This window comes from Camelus bactrianus, chromosome 11 (assembly GCF_048773025.1).
Source record: "Camelus bactrianus isolate YW-2024 breed Bactrian camel chromosome 11, ASM4877302v1, whole genome shotgun sequence".
Classification (NCBI taxonomy): Eukaryota; Metazoa; Chordata; class Mammalia; order Artiodactyla; family Camelidae; genus Camelus; species Camelus bactrianus.
In genome coordinates, this window is record NC_133549.1 from 31,059,003 (window position 1) to 31,072,255 (window position 13,253).

At 34.0% G+C, this 13,253-nt stretch overlaps 1 protein-coding gene across 1 annotated transcript in view; it reads left to right on the forward strand.

Annotated features, from left to right (window-relative positions):
- Window positions 1-11,632, forward strand: part of CCDC186 (coiled-coil domain containing 186) — a 41,241-nt gene extending 29,609 nt beyond the window's left edge. The window contains exons 11-16 of the mRNA XM_074373586.1: window positions 1,817-2,072; window positions 2,710-2,899; window positions 4,085-4,165; window positions 5,615-5,825; window positions 6,909-7,128; window positions 7,812-11,632. Of these exons, the coding sequence (XP_074229687.1) occupies window positions 1,817-2,072; window positions 2,710-2,899; window positions 4,085-4,165; window positions 5,615-5,825; window positions 6,909-7,128; window positions 7,812-7,895 (1,042 nt within the window). The 3' untranslated portion in view covers window positions 7,896-11,632. The remainder of the gene's footprint in view (window positions 1-1,816; window positions 2,073-2,709; window positions 2,900-4,084; window positions 4,166-5,614; window positions 5,826-6,908; window positions 7,129-7,811) is intronic.
- The last annotated feature ends 1,621 nt before the right edge of the window (window positions 11,633-13,253 follow it).

Genomic DNA, 13,253 nt, shown 5'->3' on the forward strand with positions numbered 1-13,253 from the left:
CTAAGCCCATAATCTTTCTTGACATGCTCTGTTCCTTTGGCTTCATTTCATTGTGTTCTTCTGGTGTTCCTCCCCACTTTCTGGCCATTTTTTTTCTCAGTCTCCTTGGTAGCCTTCTCTTTCTGTCATAAAGCTGTCTTTTATTCTTATTTTATTATACCCCTGGGTGATCCTAACTATTCCAATAGTGTGTTGCAGGACCTTCAAGTTATTATTGTCAAGCCTTTTCCCTGAGCTCCAGGCACACAAGTATCAAAGATATCTCATACTTACATCCAGAACTGATTCATCTGTCGCGCCTTCAATTACGCTTCTCTTATATTCCTGAGATGAGCTGTGAGTGTGACAGCCACATGATTTTCCAGCCCAGGAACCTGGGAGTTATTCTTGGCTCCTCTATCCTTTCCCTCACACATCTAACCAATCACAAAATACTGTTCATGCTAACTCTTTAATATTTTTCAAGGCCATTTGCTTTTTATATCCCCACTGCTGCTACCATTGTCCAAGCCATTATTAACTCTCATCTGGAAAACTGTCATAGCTTCCAAACTGTTTTTCTTTTTTTTTAATTGAAATATGATTGGTTTACAATGTTGTGTTAGTTTCTGGTATACAGCATAATGGTTCAGTTACATACACACACACACATATATATTCCTTTTCATATTATTTTTCATTATAGGCTATTATAAGATACTGAATATAGTTCTCTGTACTATACAGAAGAAACTTGTTGTTTATCTATTTTATATTATATATAGTAGTTGGTATCTGCAAATCTCAAACTCCTAATTTATTTCTAAACTTTTTTGTTTTGCCTACTTCCCCTTTAGTTCATTTCCTACGCTGTGGTTAGCATAATCTTTTTAAAAAAGGAAATCTGAAAACCTTTCAGTGATTTCCCATTGCCTTAAGGATTGCCTAGTGAGTTCTGATGTCTTAACGTGGCTTGGAAGATCGTTAGTAACCTTGCTTCTCCCTCTGTGCCTTCTCCTTTTTCACTCTTGTGTTTCAGCAGTAGTTGGTTAACAAATGTCGATAATTGTCTCCTATGTGCTGAGCCCTGTGTTAAGTGTTAGGATATAGTGCAGTCCTTATCCTCATCAGTATTGAGTATCTCTTTGTTAGTACCAACAAGGGGTCATTCTCTTGTTCCCTTCCCAGCTTTGCACATACTGCTTCCTCTACCTGGAACATACTGTTCTGCCGCTCATGCTTACTTTTCCCTTAGCTCAGGAATTAGCAAACTGTGGCCCCTGAGCCAAATCCAGCCCACTGTCTCTTCTTGTCGGTAAACTATTTTTTGGAACACAGCCACTGCCATTCCTTTAAGTATTGTCTGTGGCTGCTTTCACACTAAAGTGGCAGAGTTATCAGTTGCAAGGAAGGCCATATGCCCCGGAAGCCTACATTGTTTACTGTCTAGGCCTTTTACAGGAAGAGTTCGTTAACCCTCACTTTAAATATTAGTTTAAGCATCACTTACATTAGCTTAGGTGACCCACTCTGTGCTTTTATCATCAAAAATGTTTTATCACACTTCCTGATGTTTCATCAACCAAAGTGTTTTATCACAGTATGTGATTAAAAGCTCTTTGAAAGCAGGGGCCATGGCAATCTCTCTTACGTATATTCCCAACTCTTAGTTCCTAGCATATATTAGGCATTCATAATAATCCAAATAAATATTTGGATGAATAAAAAAATAGAAGTACCTTTAGAAATCATTTCATTCAGTGAAAATTCCCAAACCATTAATTTAATGTCTCTTAATAGTTTAACTTTTTTCTTAAATATAAACTTTGTTTTTTAGAGGTAAACAAGAAATTGAAAATTTGAAGGAAGAAGTGGAAAATCTTAATTCTTTGATTAATGACCTCCAAAAAGACATCGAAGGCAGTAGGAAAAGAGAATCTGAGCTACTACTATTTACAGAAAAGCTCACTAGTAAGAATGCACAACTTCAGTCTGAATCCAATTCTTTGCAGTCACAGTTTGATAAACTTTCCTGTAGTGAAAGTCAGTTACAAAGCCAATGTGAACACATGAAACAGACAAATACTGATTTGGTAAGTATAAATGTATATTTAACTTTTAAAGCAACAGAGCAAGAAGCACAAATTAAATTTCCCTAAAAACATAAACCTAGTGGTAGCTGATTTAAGCTCTTTTTTTTTAATTGCCACTGACTTTTTTATAATTTCAAATACTGTGAGAAAAGTCAGTTTTTTTCCTTTCAGCTTATGTAATTTATAATAAAATTTCTTCCTAACGTCGTTATGAAGAAGGATTTCTCTTTTGAAAGTAAGGAAACCAGGATTTTTGTCATTCCTAACTGGAATTACTGTAAATTTTTTGAAGGGATTTTAAATTTCTATATTTTTATAGTTTAAAAATGGTTTAGTATTTTCAAGTTATGAGAGTGTCTTCAAGTTACTCATAAAAATAGTTGGAGACTGTAGTCCAAAAATACAGAGTCCTGTATTTCATGTTGTTTTGCGTGTATAGAATGGCAGATGTATTAACATATCCCCTTATGTTACTGTATAAGGAATTTGAGGAACTCAGTAAACAAAACCTGGTAAGGAACGATGGTAGAAGAATTTACTACTAAAGAGCTTATATTTTTAAGGTTTTAAAGTGTGAGCAATAACAGAAACAGATATTAAAGTTGGTATCTTTTTCTTTATCTTACTTAATATTTAGGAAAGTAGATTGTTAAAAGAGGAAGAACTGCGAAGAGAAGAAGTCCAGACTCTGCAGGCTGAACTCACTCGTAGACAAACTGAAGTTAAAGCATTGAGTACCCAGGTTGAAGAACTAAAAGATGATTTAGTAACCCAAAGACGTAAACATGCCTCTAGTGTCAAGGATCTTACCAAACAACTTCAGCAGGGTATATATACATTTCTTCTATACTTAGTCCTTGAATGCTTTTGTTTCTTTTAATCTTTAAGGATTTTTAGAAAAAAATATTTTATGTCAGTGGCTCCCACAGTGATGAGAGATGTATGTTCTTTTAATGTATCAATGTTCATAAACCAAATAGTTAAACTTCTTACAGTTCCATAAATAATTTATAGCATGTTCTATGCCAGAAGACATTTATTTGCATAACCACAAAATGTAAGAACTGGGGAAATAACCTTACTGAGGCAGTAGTGTCTAGACCTTGTTGATCACATACTGCTGTCAGTAAGAAGTATTTAAGCATTTGTTCTCCAATGTATAGCTGTCTATTTGTAAATTTTAAACATGTGTTACTCTATTTTATGCACATGAGAAAAAATGAAAAATACAAATTTTAGAAGATCAGATTAAATATAAGTATAAATAGAAGTTCTAATGTTTTTTCCCTATCTATGAATTATTTTATGTAGCATCAAGGTACCTGCACCCATCTGGTAGACATCTGACTTAGAGATCACTGAACCCTAACCTTTAATCTTACGGGAAACTGAGACCCAGAAATGTTATCAACTACCTGAATGCAACAATTAGCAGCTAGAACTGGAACCCAAATTTCTTTCATTTAAAAATTTATACAATTATTGAAAGTCTGTGCTATGTGCTTGGATGCAAAGATGAATAAGAGATGTATTCTGACATCCTATTCTCTGCTATTCTCCTTTGCTTTATTTGTGTTAAAATAGAGTGAAATATAGTAATAAAATAAAAGAGACTTAGCATTTACTTAATATGAATATGCTCAGGTATTTGCCATAAGAATTCAGTGTGTTTTAATAGATGTAATTGAAGGGAAATTTGGGGAGAAATTTCTGGTACTGAAGAGCTCTTTTAAATCTTTCAGGATCCAAAAGGTTAAGTTCTGTGTACCTAAGTGATGCCAGTGTCAGTTGTTAATCATAATGTTGTTTCCATGTATTTTGTATTTGACCTGTACATTTCTAGATGTCATTTGTATGAATGACACTTACAGCCTTCCTGTCTATGTATTTAAGAAGTTTCTTCTGTTGTTTATGCTGTTTTGGCCTAAGTGACTTTAGTGATTAAAATCAGAGATAGTGGGGGCAAGTGGTCATAATAGTTGTCTCAAGTAATCCATTTCATCTTCCTGTAGCGAGAAGAAAGTTAGATCAGGTTGAGAATGGAAGCTATGATAAGGAAGTCAGCAGCATGGGAAGTCGTTCTAGTTCATCAGGTAAAAAACTAATGGTTTTATAATTTTTGGGGGGGATTGATTATAAAAAGAAATAGCATTTTTTGTTTTAAAAAGTCTTGATATATTTTTCTTTAATTTTGAATTGTAAAAGGCAGTAGTTGTACATAATTATAAAAAATATATCCAGTTAAGTGTTTAAGTTCTCATTATTACATAAAATTTCAAGTTTGTCATGGGGTTCTGTATCATCTGTCTCCTTAACTCCTTTTTCCTTACCAGCTTCTTTATTTCCTGCAACAATTTCCCTTTTCATTTTTTAATTCAGATTTGTGTTCATCTATGTAGAGAGATTTGGTGTAGTATGGTCTTTTTTTTTCCTTTTATATTACTTTTAACTCCTGAGAGCTAGTGAAATGATCGTTGTGTATCAGATTTATATATAGATATATATACACGTATGTATTTTTAATCTTTTTGCTTTTCTCATGGTAAATATGTCTGTGGTCTAAAGCAAAAATTAATAGTCTATAAAATTATGATTGATAGCATTGTGAAAATAATTAGCAAAATATCAACATATGTATCATTTTTGGAATGCCAGGAGCCATGCTAAATTCTTCAAACATATCATTCCAGATATGTTTGAAGAACAGTCATGCAAAGTAATTCCCACTTTACAGATGGGGAAACTTAAGGTTTAGAGTGGTTCCACGACTTGCCCAAAATCCACAGTAACAGAACTCTCAGACTCTAGCATCTGCATACCTCTACACTACACTGCCTCCCAGGAGTTGCACATTAGGGGGAAAATGTTATCAACTATTAAATAGTGGGAAATTGATGTAGTAGAAAGAACATGGGCTTGAGATTACACATAGTTATCTAGCTCCCAGCTCTGCCATTTATTAGTGTATGACCTTGGATAAGATATATAACTTGTCTTAAATCTACAAAACAGGGCTGGAAAAGCACTTCAGATATATTAATTCATTTAAATGAAGGTATTTGTCTGTAAGGCAAATAATATTATGACTCCCATTTTAAGACGAAGTGACCAGGATGCAGAAAGATAAATAACTTGTCCAAAGTCACACAGCTGGAAAGCAGGAAAATGGGATTTGGACCTGGGGAGGCTGGCTCCAGAGCTTAAACCACTGGCTATATTCTGTCTTCTGTCTTTGTCCTTGTCTGTCTCAGTTTAATTTTGGTTTCAGTTCAGACTTGTTTTTCTGACTTTTTCTTGAGTTTCTTGTTTCTCTGTTGCTACTCCTCATCCTGTTGCTGAGAGACATAATAGACCTTTTTGGTACTTCCATCATCAGTGTATTCAGAAACATGAACTCAGGGCAGGTATGCCATGTGTTGCAATCTGTGCCCAACTCTATTAGAGTGAATATTTGAAACAATACTAGAAGAAATAATATATGAAAAATAATATATAATGATATATCCAGACTGAGTATAATAAACTGATTTTTTTGTCTTCAGGGTCCCTTAATGCTCGAAGCAGTGCAGAAGATCGATCTCCAGAAAATACAGGGTCGTCAGTAGCTGTGGATAACTTTCCAGAAGTAGACAAGGCCATGCTGATAGAGAGGATAGTAAGGCTGCAGAAGGCACATGCTCGGAAAAATGAAAAGATAGAGTTTATGGAGGATCATATCAAACAATTGGTGGAAGAAATTAGGAAAAAAACAAAGTATGTATTACTATGGTAATGTAACCTGTGTTCAAAATACCATTATTCATGTGGTTAAGTTACTGTGTTCAAAATTAATCATACCAAGAGCCTATCTTTCAAAAAATAATTCTTAAAATTACAGTCATTCAGTTTCCAATCTTTTATTGATCACTTATTTATGTTCTAGGTTTTGGAAATACAGAGATGAAAGAAAACAGGTTTTTTCTTTAACATCTTATAAAGTCAATAGGTGTTAATTTTTTTTTAAGATATTAAAATAACTTAAAAATAGGTAGTGTTCTACTTAGCTTTTTATTTTCAAGATGGTGGTTCTAAGAGATAATGAGGTTGTAGATTATCATTCCTGTTGGGTAGGACATAGTGAGGTATTACTGGGCACCTGCCAAACACAAGGCACTGTGCTGATGACTTAACAATATCTTACTGATTTCTTACATCTACTCAGGGAGAGAATGAGTTCTCTAATTTGGCAGGTTAGTTAACGGGGGCTCAGGTCAAATTACTAAATGTTCCAGAGTCAACTCATCCTACAGGTGACAGACTTGAGAGCTGGAGATGCAAACCCAGCTCTGTTTGACTCCAGAAGCTGTGCTGGGCCAAATTCCTCTCAAAATACCATATTCATTTAAGTCAGAGGGTTTTTTTGGGGTTGTTTTTTTTTTTTATTGTGGATCTTTACCCATTACTTTTAAAAATTTTGACATTTAGACATAGAGAAAAGTTTACCCATGACTTTATTAAAAAAAAAAGTTAAAATATGGTTCTAAGTTTAATGACCGGGAAATTAAAAATATTAACTGAAACTGGAGCACTAAAGAAATTGCTCCTATATTTTGATTTAAAGTAATAAGGAAAAAAATAGAAAAGCAATGTATATACTTTCTTTTTAAAATACCATGCTAGAACAAAAATGAGATTAAGAAACCATCTGAATAAGGAAAATTTCTTTATTGTTAATATAGTTCTGCTATTAACCTAGTAGGCAAATTATTTTATGCTATGATTCATTGACTCTTGCAAATTACAGTTTTTTTTTTAATTCTACAATTACATAACTGATAGTGTTGTTTTATTTTGCAGAATAATTCAGAGTTACATTTTACGAGAAGAATCAGGCACACTTTCTTCAGAGGCATCTGATTTTAACAAAGTCCATTTAAGTAGACGGGGTGGCATCATGGCATCTTTATACACATCCCACCCAGCTGATAGTGGATTAACATTGGAACTTTCTTTGGAGATTAACAGAAAATTACAGGCTGTTTTGGAGGATACCTTACTAAAAAATATTACTTTGAAGGTATTTGTATTTCTCATTCATTTACCAACCAATAAACATAGCAAAAATGGTGCCCCTTTCATAGTTTGATTTTAGCACATGAATGGACTACTTCTAAAATGCAAGGTAGCCATTTTTCCCATAGAGAAAATTTTGTGTTTTTCTCTTTTTGAAAAGTACAGTTTTTTAAATTATCAAGGAAAGAAAGATATAGTTAAAAAAAATCAGTTTAGCTGTTGGATAGACACTAAGCTGAGTTGTTTACTTTGCAGTGGGTGGCCTTTGACACATACTGCGGTTAGTTGTGATTGATTCCTGAGACATTTTTTAGATTGGGGCATTTATTTTCTAATGTATTTTCTAGCTTTATTTTATTTTTCTCAGCTATTATCTGACCCAGCTATTCTATTTGTGCTATTTGGGCCTTTATGGTTAGCGATGAATTTAAAAAACAATTTTTTAATCTAATAATAATTTTATGCACTAAAATTGGCTGTAGCTTCAGTAAAAAGATTAAGTATGACTCTGAAATGTGTGGGGCTACTTTACTGAAAACAGCTGTGTGCCTAGTTTCTCTCACATGGCATAAGACTAGTCATCACTCTTTCAGTTCAAAATTTACGCAAAACTAGTTCAAACCGAATCTTTTTACTTATTATACTTAGTAGTTCTGTTTTCTTTTCCCCTTTTCCCAATTGTTAAAGGAAAATCTGCAAACACTTGGAACAGAAATAGAACGTCTTATTAAACACCAGCATGAACTAGAACAGAGAACGAAGAAAACCTAATACAAAGCTCTTGCTCAGTAAACAGAAAAAAGCCACACAAGGAGCAGGTGCCACTGTCTAGTGTTGTTGGAAACTTCTCCCTGCTTTGTGTGTCAGCCAGTAAAAAACTTGTTTTGCTTCATCTGTATAAAAAAGTACCTTTTACAATACAAATGCATTGCTGTTTTATACTGTAAAAGTGTAAGCTTTGATGAAATTTGTTTTTGTGTGGTGACAGCCTGTCATTGAATCAGAGCAACTTAATTTAATTTGCTCATAATCATATGAAGTGCTGAACATTACTACAAGGGCTTTTGAAAACTTCTTCTCCACATTTCTTCCCTTTAAAATATATAATGTCAAAATTGATTTTGCTTTCTAAAATTATGCGTGAAAGGATGGGTGTTAATCATTCAGTAATATGCTGTTTCTCCAACATGAAGAAGACTAAAGAAGTGATAAAAACCTTCGTTTCGACATTCTAATACAACATTTCCTTGTGTGTTAGGGATGCTTCTGAGTTCTTAAATCTTTTTGTTTTAATGGAAGCTAATAGGAAAGCTAGCTTTTGGTAACTAGGAATGATCAGACATTGTATCTCTATCAAGTTTCCTTATTTGTGCTAGTCACATTTTTTTTTCAGATTCAAATTGAGTTGATAGTGGAGTTTTTAAAGTCTTACATTACATAAATTATGATTTTTAAATAACCTCATTTAGAAAATTCCTGTGGACTTCAGTTATATTTCGAAATATGAAATGGGTTAGTCATTAGAACAGAGAGATGAATAAGGAATTCTTTGAAACTGAAATACTTTAGTTTTACTGACATCAAGTATAAAGATAAATTTAAGATATTTATGAAGAACCAGTTCCCAAGAGAGTCCAGCATATGGCACTGTTAACCATTTCATTTGCCACCATCTTTTACTGTTGGTATAATTATATATCATAGTGAAGTGAACTTACAGTCCCCAGATATGATGATGTTTCAGTATATTATTTAAAACACAAAATAATTACATCTCCGTAACCAAAGGAATTATAGAGCCAAATTTATCCTGTTGGATTTTTGCAATATTTATTTACGAAGTGCACTCAAATGTTGCCAGTCATAGTATCAGTATTTCTGTCATTGAATTTTTTTCTTGCCTCTTGTAATTTCTCACCTATTACAGTTTCTGTGTGTGGCTTTTCACATTTCATTATATTCAGATCATTTCTGAATATAATCAGAGATCATTTCTATTATGATACCTTGGCACATACACAGATGTTGCAGCAAGCCATAATTTTTGTTTTGGATTTTGGCATCCTTTTTTCTCCCCTTAAGAGAAGTAAGCTTTGGGGTGTTGGATTAAACGCCTTTAAAGAATTATATGGCTCTAAAAGTTGGGCTGGGCTTATGGTGGCAATGTCCCTTTAATGTGTTTTAACTTTTTTTTAAAATCAACTTAACATTGTTTAAAAAGATCATTTACTAAGGATTAGATGATTCAATGTAGTGTCTTATTTTTTCTGTATATTGAGTTACATATTTTCATCCAAAAACAAAATCTTTTCAGTTCAAAATGGAAATATAAATTCAGAAACATTTTATATTTAAAATAGCTGTAAAAAGTTTTAGTCATACCATAATGTGTCTTGTTCTTTTTACCAGTAATAATTTATCAAAGTAGACTAATAAAAGGGTAAGTGCAATCAAATCTAAATTATTTTCCTAGTTGTTTTTGACATACTGTTGATACTCTTAAAGACTACTTAGAGTAGCCAACGTAACTAAATTGCTACAGCTTCCTACATGATTCATGCACTACAATATTTGTTTTTTTCCTCCAAGACACAAAATGTAGTAATGGAGACCGAATAGTGATCAGATCCATAGTGTCCTATATCTATACACTTAAAAAATACGCATTCATTTTTGTATACATATATTACATAAGAAAATGAAACATTCCAAATTAACATTTGTGCTAGCATTCAGAGAAGTTTGATGGTAAAACAATTTTGGAAGAAAGCTATTATAAACCATATTTTGACTTATTGTTGCTTTTCCCCACATAACTGCAAGAAACTATGAAAGACTTCTGAAGAAAATGCTTTATTTTCCTTTTGTTCTTTAGTTTCTACTATATCCTTTTGTGTACGGATCAGGACTGAGCAAAGTGTGTATAAAATGTGCATTTATCTGATCTGTCTGTAAACTGATTCACAAACAGATTCTGATATAGGCATTTAGAGGACCTTCTACCCTTACTATTTTGAACATATGGAGAGAAGAATGGGGTGTCTCGAAAAGGAAAATGGTCTGGATAAACTTGAGATCTGGGGGAAGTTTTGTTTTATGCGTTCATTATTAATTGAACACATCAAATACTGTTTTGTTTAGTTAGCACTATTTTGCTTTCTTCGAGCAGGAGATGATTTGTGTGTGTAAAACCTTCACTAGGTTTTAATTTTAAAATCAATACTCACTGTGACTCCCTTTTCCCCATACCACTTCAGACTTTAAGCTATTGAGTTTTAAGGATTGAAAATGTTGGGTTTGGGCAGAAGAATGAGTTTGAACTCTACCATTGTTTTTGTTTTTTTTTTTAACTACCCATTACCATTTAAAGCAGTTTATCTTGAAATTAAATTTTATCAGGCTCCCAACATGTTATTTATTCTTGTAATAAACACATTTATTGAAAACCTATGCTTTCAGGCACTATGCAGGAGATCATCATTCTGCTGGTGACCAGACCAGACAGGGCAGTTCCTGTCTTCATGGCGCTTGTGCTCTACTGAAAACAGCTGTGAGGCAGTAGGAGCAGCTCTTTGAGCCTTTGCAGCTCACAGTCAGCCCCTGTCAGAAGAGGGTTCATTCACTTGTACAAGTAGGTGACCAGAAGTCCCACTCTGGCATGAAGCGTTTGGTAATGAATCCTTGCTGAGGTATGCTGAGAACAGATTGCTGTTTTCATGGTGGTTCTGCATATTTCCTTACTTTTTTTCACAGTTAGATGTTTATTCTTTAAGAATAAGGGGAAAAAATATCCAAAGACCATAAAAAGGCTTTCAATTTTTGCCATTTTAGTAAATTATTGCCTACCTGATGCTCATAACGCTGACTCTAATCATGTTATCATGTGTATTCCCAAACTTTGTTTTGCAGTATATTGTTTTCTAAAGATTTTTATGTATAATTTTAGACCAAGATATACCTACCAGTAGAAGGAAAAAAGTGTTAGAAACCATTAATATTATAAATGTTAGATATGCTACCCTGGTGAAAATATTTTTATCAATCATGTTGTTATTCAGTACTATTAATTTGCCTTATGAATGTTGACTCCAGTAGGCCTATCTTCCAATAACCTTTTTAAAACAAAATTCTTTTTCGACACTAAGATCATTCATTTTTAGCACCAGTTGGTGGCACTAGAAACCTGAAATTTTTCAAGGCTGACCAAGAGAAGGTAATCAAAAAAGAATTCAAACAGAATTTTCAGGAAAATAAATGAAAAATATAATTGTATATTAAAGATGTATTTTTCTTCTTGAATGAAATTCTTTTTTAAAATGCATATGGCTGTCCATTTTGACTATGATGAAACTTGTTTATCTTCCAAAGTTCATATATATGTGTGCATTGTACAGATAATCTTTAGTTTGATTACACTGTTCATTTTGTAAATATGTTTCTGTATAAAATGAAGCTTTTCAAGAGAATTTTATGTATATATTGTACTTATTAAATAGCTAATGCCTGTTTCCAAGTTGTATTTTACTGGCATCTTTGATTATTTACACACAACACTTGCTAACAGACTGATTCTCCAGACTTGGCAAGGCTGATTCAGATTGCTTAAATTTTCTTTTTTAAACTAGATTAAGAATTTTTGCCTTCCAGATTTGTCATTCTACCAATTATAATTGAAAGGCAATGAACAATAGTAAGCAGATTAAATTGAATGCCACACTGTATTTTAAAATTTTGTTTAAATTGTTGATAGCAAAATTTGGCTTTTTACACATGCCTGTGTGAGAATTTTTCATTGAACTTGACAAGCCAGCAATATATGCAGATTTTCCACAAAATTATGGAACTTACTTGCCCAAATTATCTAGCTTTAATAATAAAGATATAATACATTCAATAAAATGATATTGAAATGGCACTAAATTCATGAAGTTAACATGAATGATGGCTATTTCACATTACACATTATTCGTTGATTTCCATTTCTCTTAACAGTTCTGGTACACATAGATCATGCTACATTCTTAAAAGAGTTCACTACTGGAAAGAACCCCTGAAATCAAGAGCTGTGGAATAAAGGTAAAGGTCGGTGTGACCCGCAGTTGTGAAAGACTTTTCCAATGAACTTAAATCCAAGTCTGTTTTTTCTTAATGAAGTCTGCCTCAGTCAGTGCGTGTAGAATGAGCACACACTTCTTCAGGACCAGCAGCTTGGGAGGATGCCTTTGGCTGACCAATGCTAATGCTGTTTTGATGATTCTGAGAAGTGTGACCAGACTTGATGTCCCTGCCACTGTAGAGACACACTGTTAATTCCCAAGTTACATATAAGAGACCTGATTCTTATTTTTTAAAAGGAGCATCCACTTAAGTAGTAGTCTATTTCTGAGGAATTTTCAGCCTTTTAAAAAAATTGTCCAAAGACCATGCTTCTTGCCAGTCAGACTCTCCCCAGTTGCACTTCAAAAAAAAGGATAGGGTGTTATATCTGAGAGAGGGATCGCCACCATTTAACCCAGAGCAAAAAGAATCTATTGAAAGTTTAGGACTCACTGAAATAAAAACCTTGGCTTGTTGATAGTCGACTTCTAGTTACATTAACTTGGGAACTGTATTAAATACTAGAACGGCTTCCCACATCATCCATTTCACTGTGTAGTTTTTAATAACTAATTAAAGGCCCAAGAGCAGACAGTTGTGTGTGTGTTTCTAGCATCCTTATGCTTTGCTTTCCCAAGAAATAGCAGTTCAGCCTGCCGCAGTGCCTGTTTTCTTAGGCGAGTTCTTCATGAACTCCTGACACCCTCAAATGCCCACGACCCCCGCTGCCCTTGGTCTAAGCTGGCCTGCCCACGTGAGAGGAACACTTGGAGTGTCACTTCTGTTCCCACCAGGCCCCCCACAGCTGCCGTCTCCCCCCAAAACCCAGGTCCCCGGGAGTCCATGCTAAAGGAGGCTTTTGCTTTGGGTTGTGAACTGGCCTCGTCCTGGATTTAGTGTTTTGTTTTTGTGTTACTTTGGGGCAAGCCTGGAGGGGTTAGAGTGTCCCTGCTGGGACTAGTGGGCCAAAAAGAGTCTGTTCCTGGCTTTTACTTTTATGCAGTTAAATCTAAGCTCCAGGGCACCAACTTC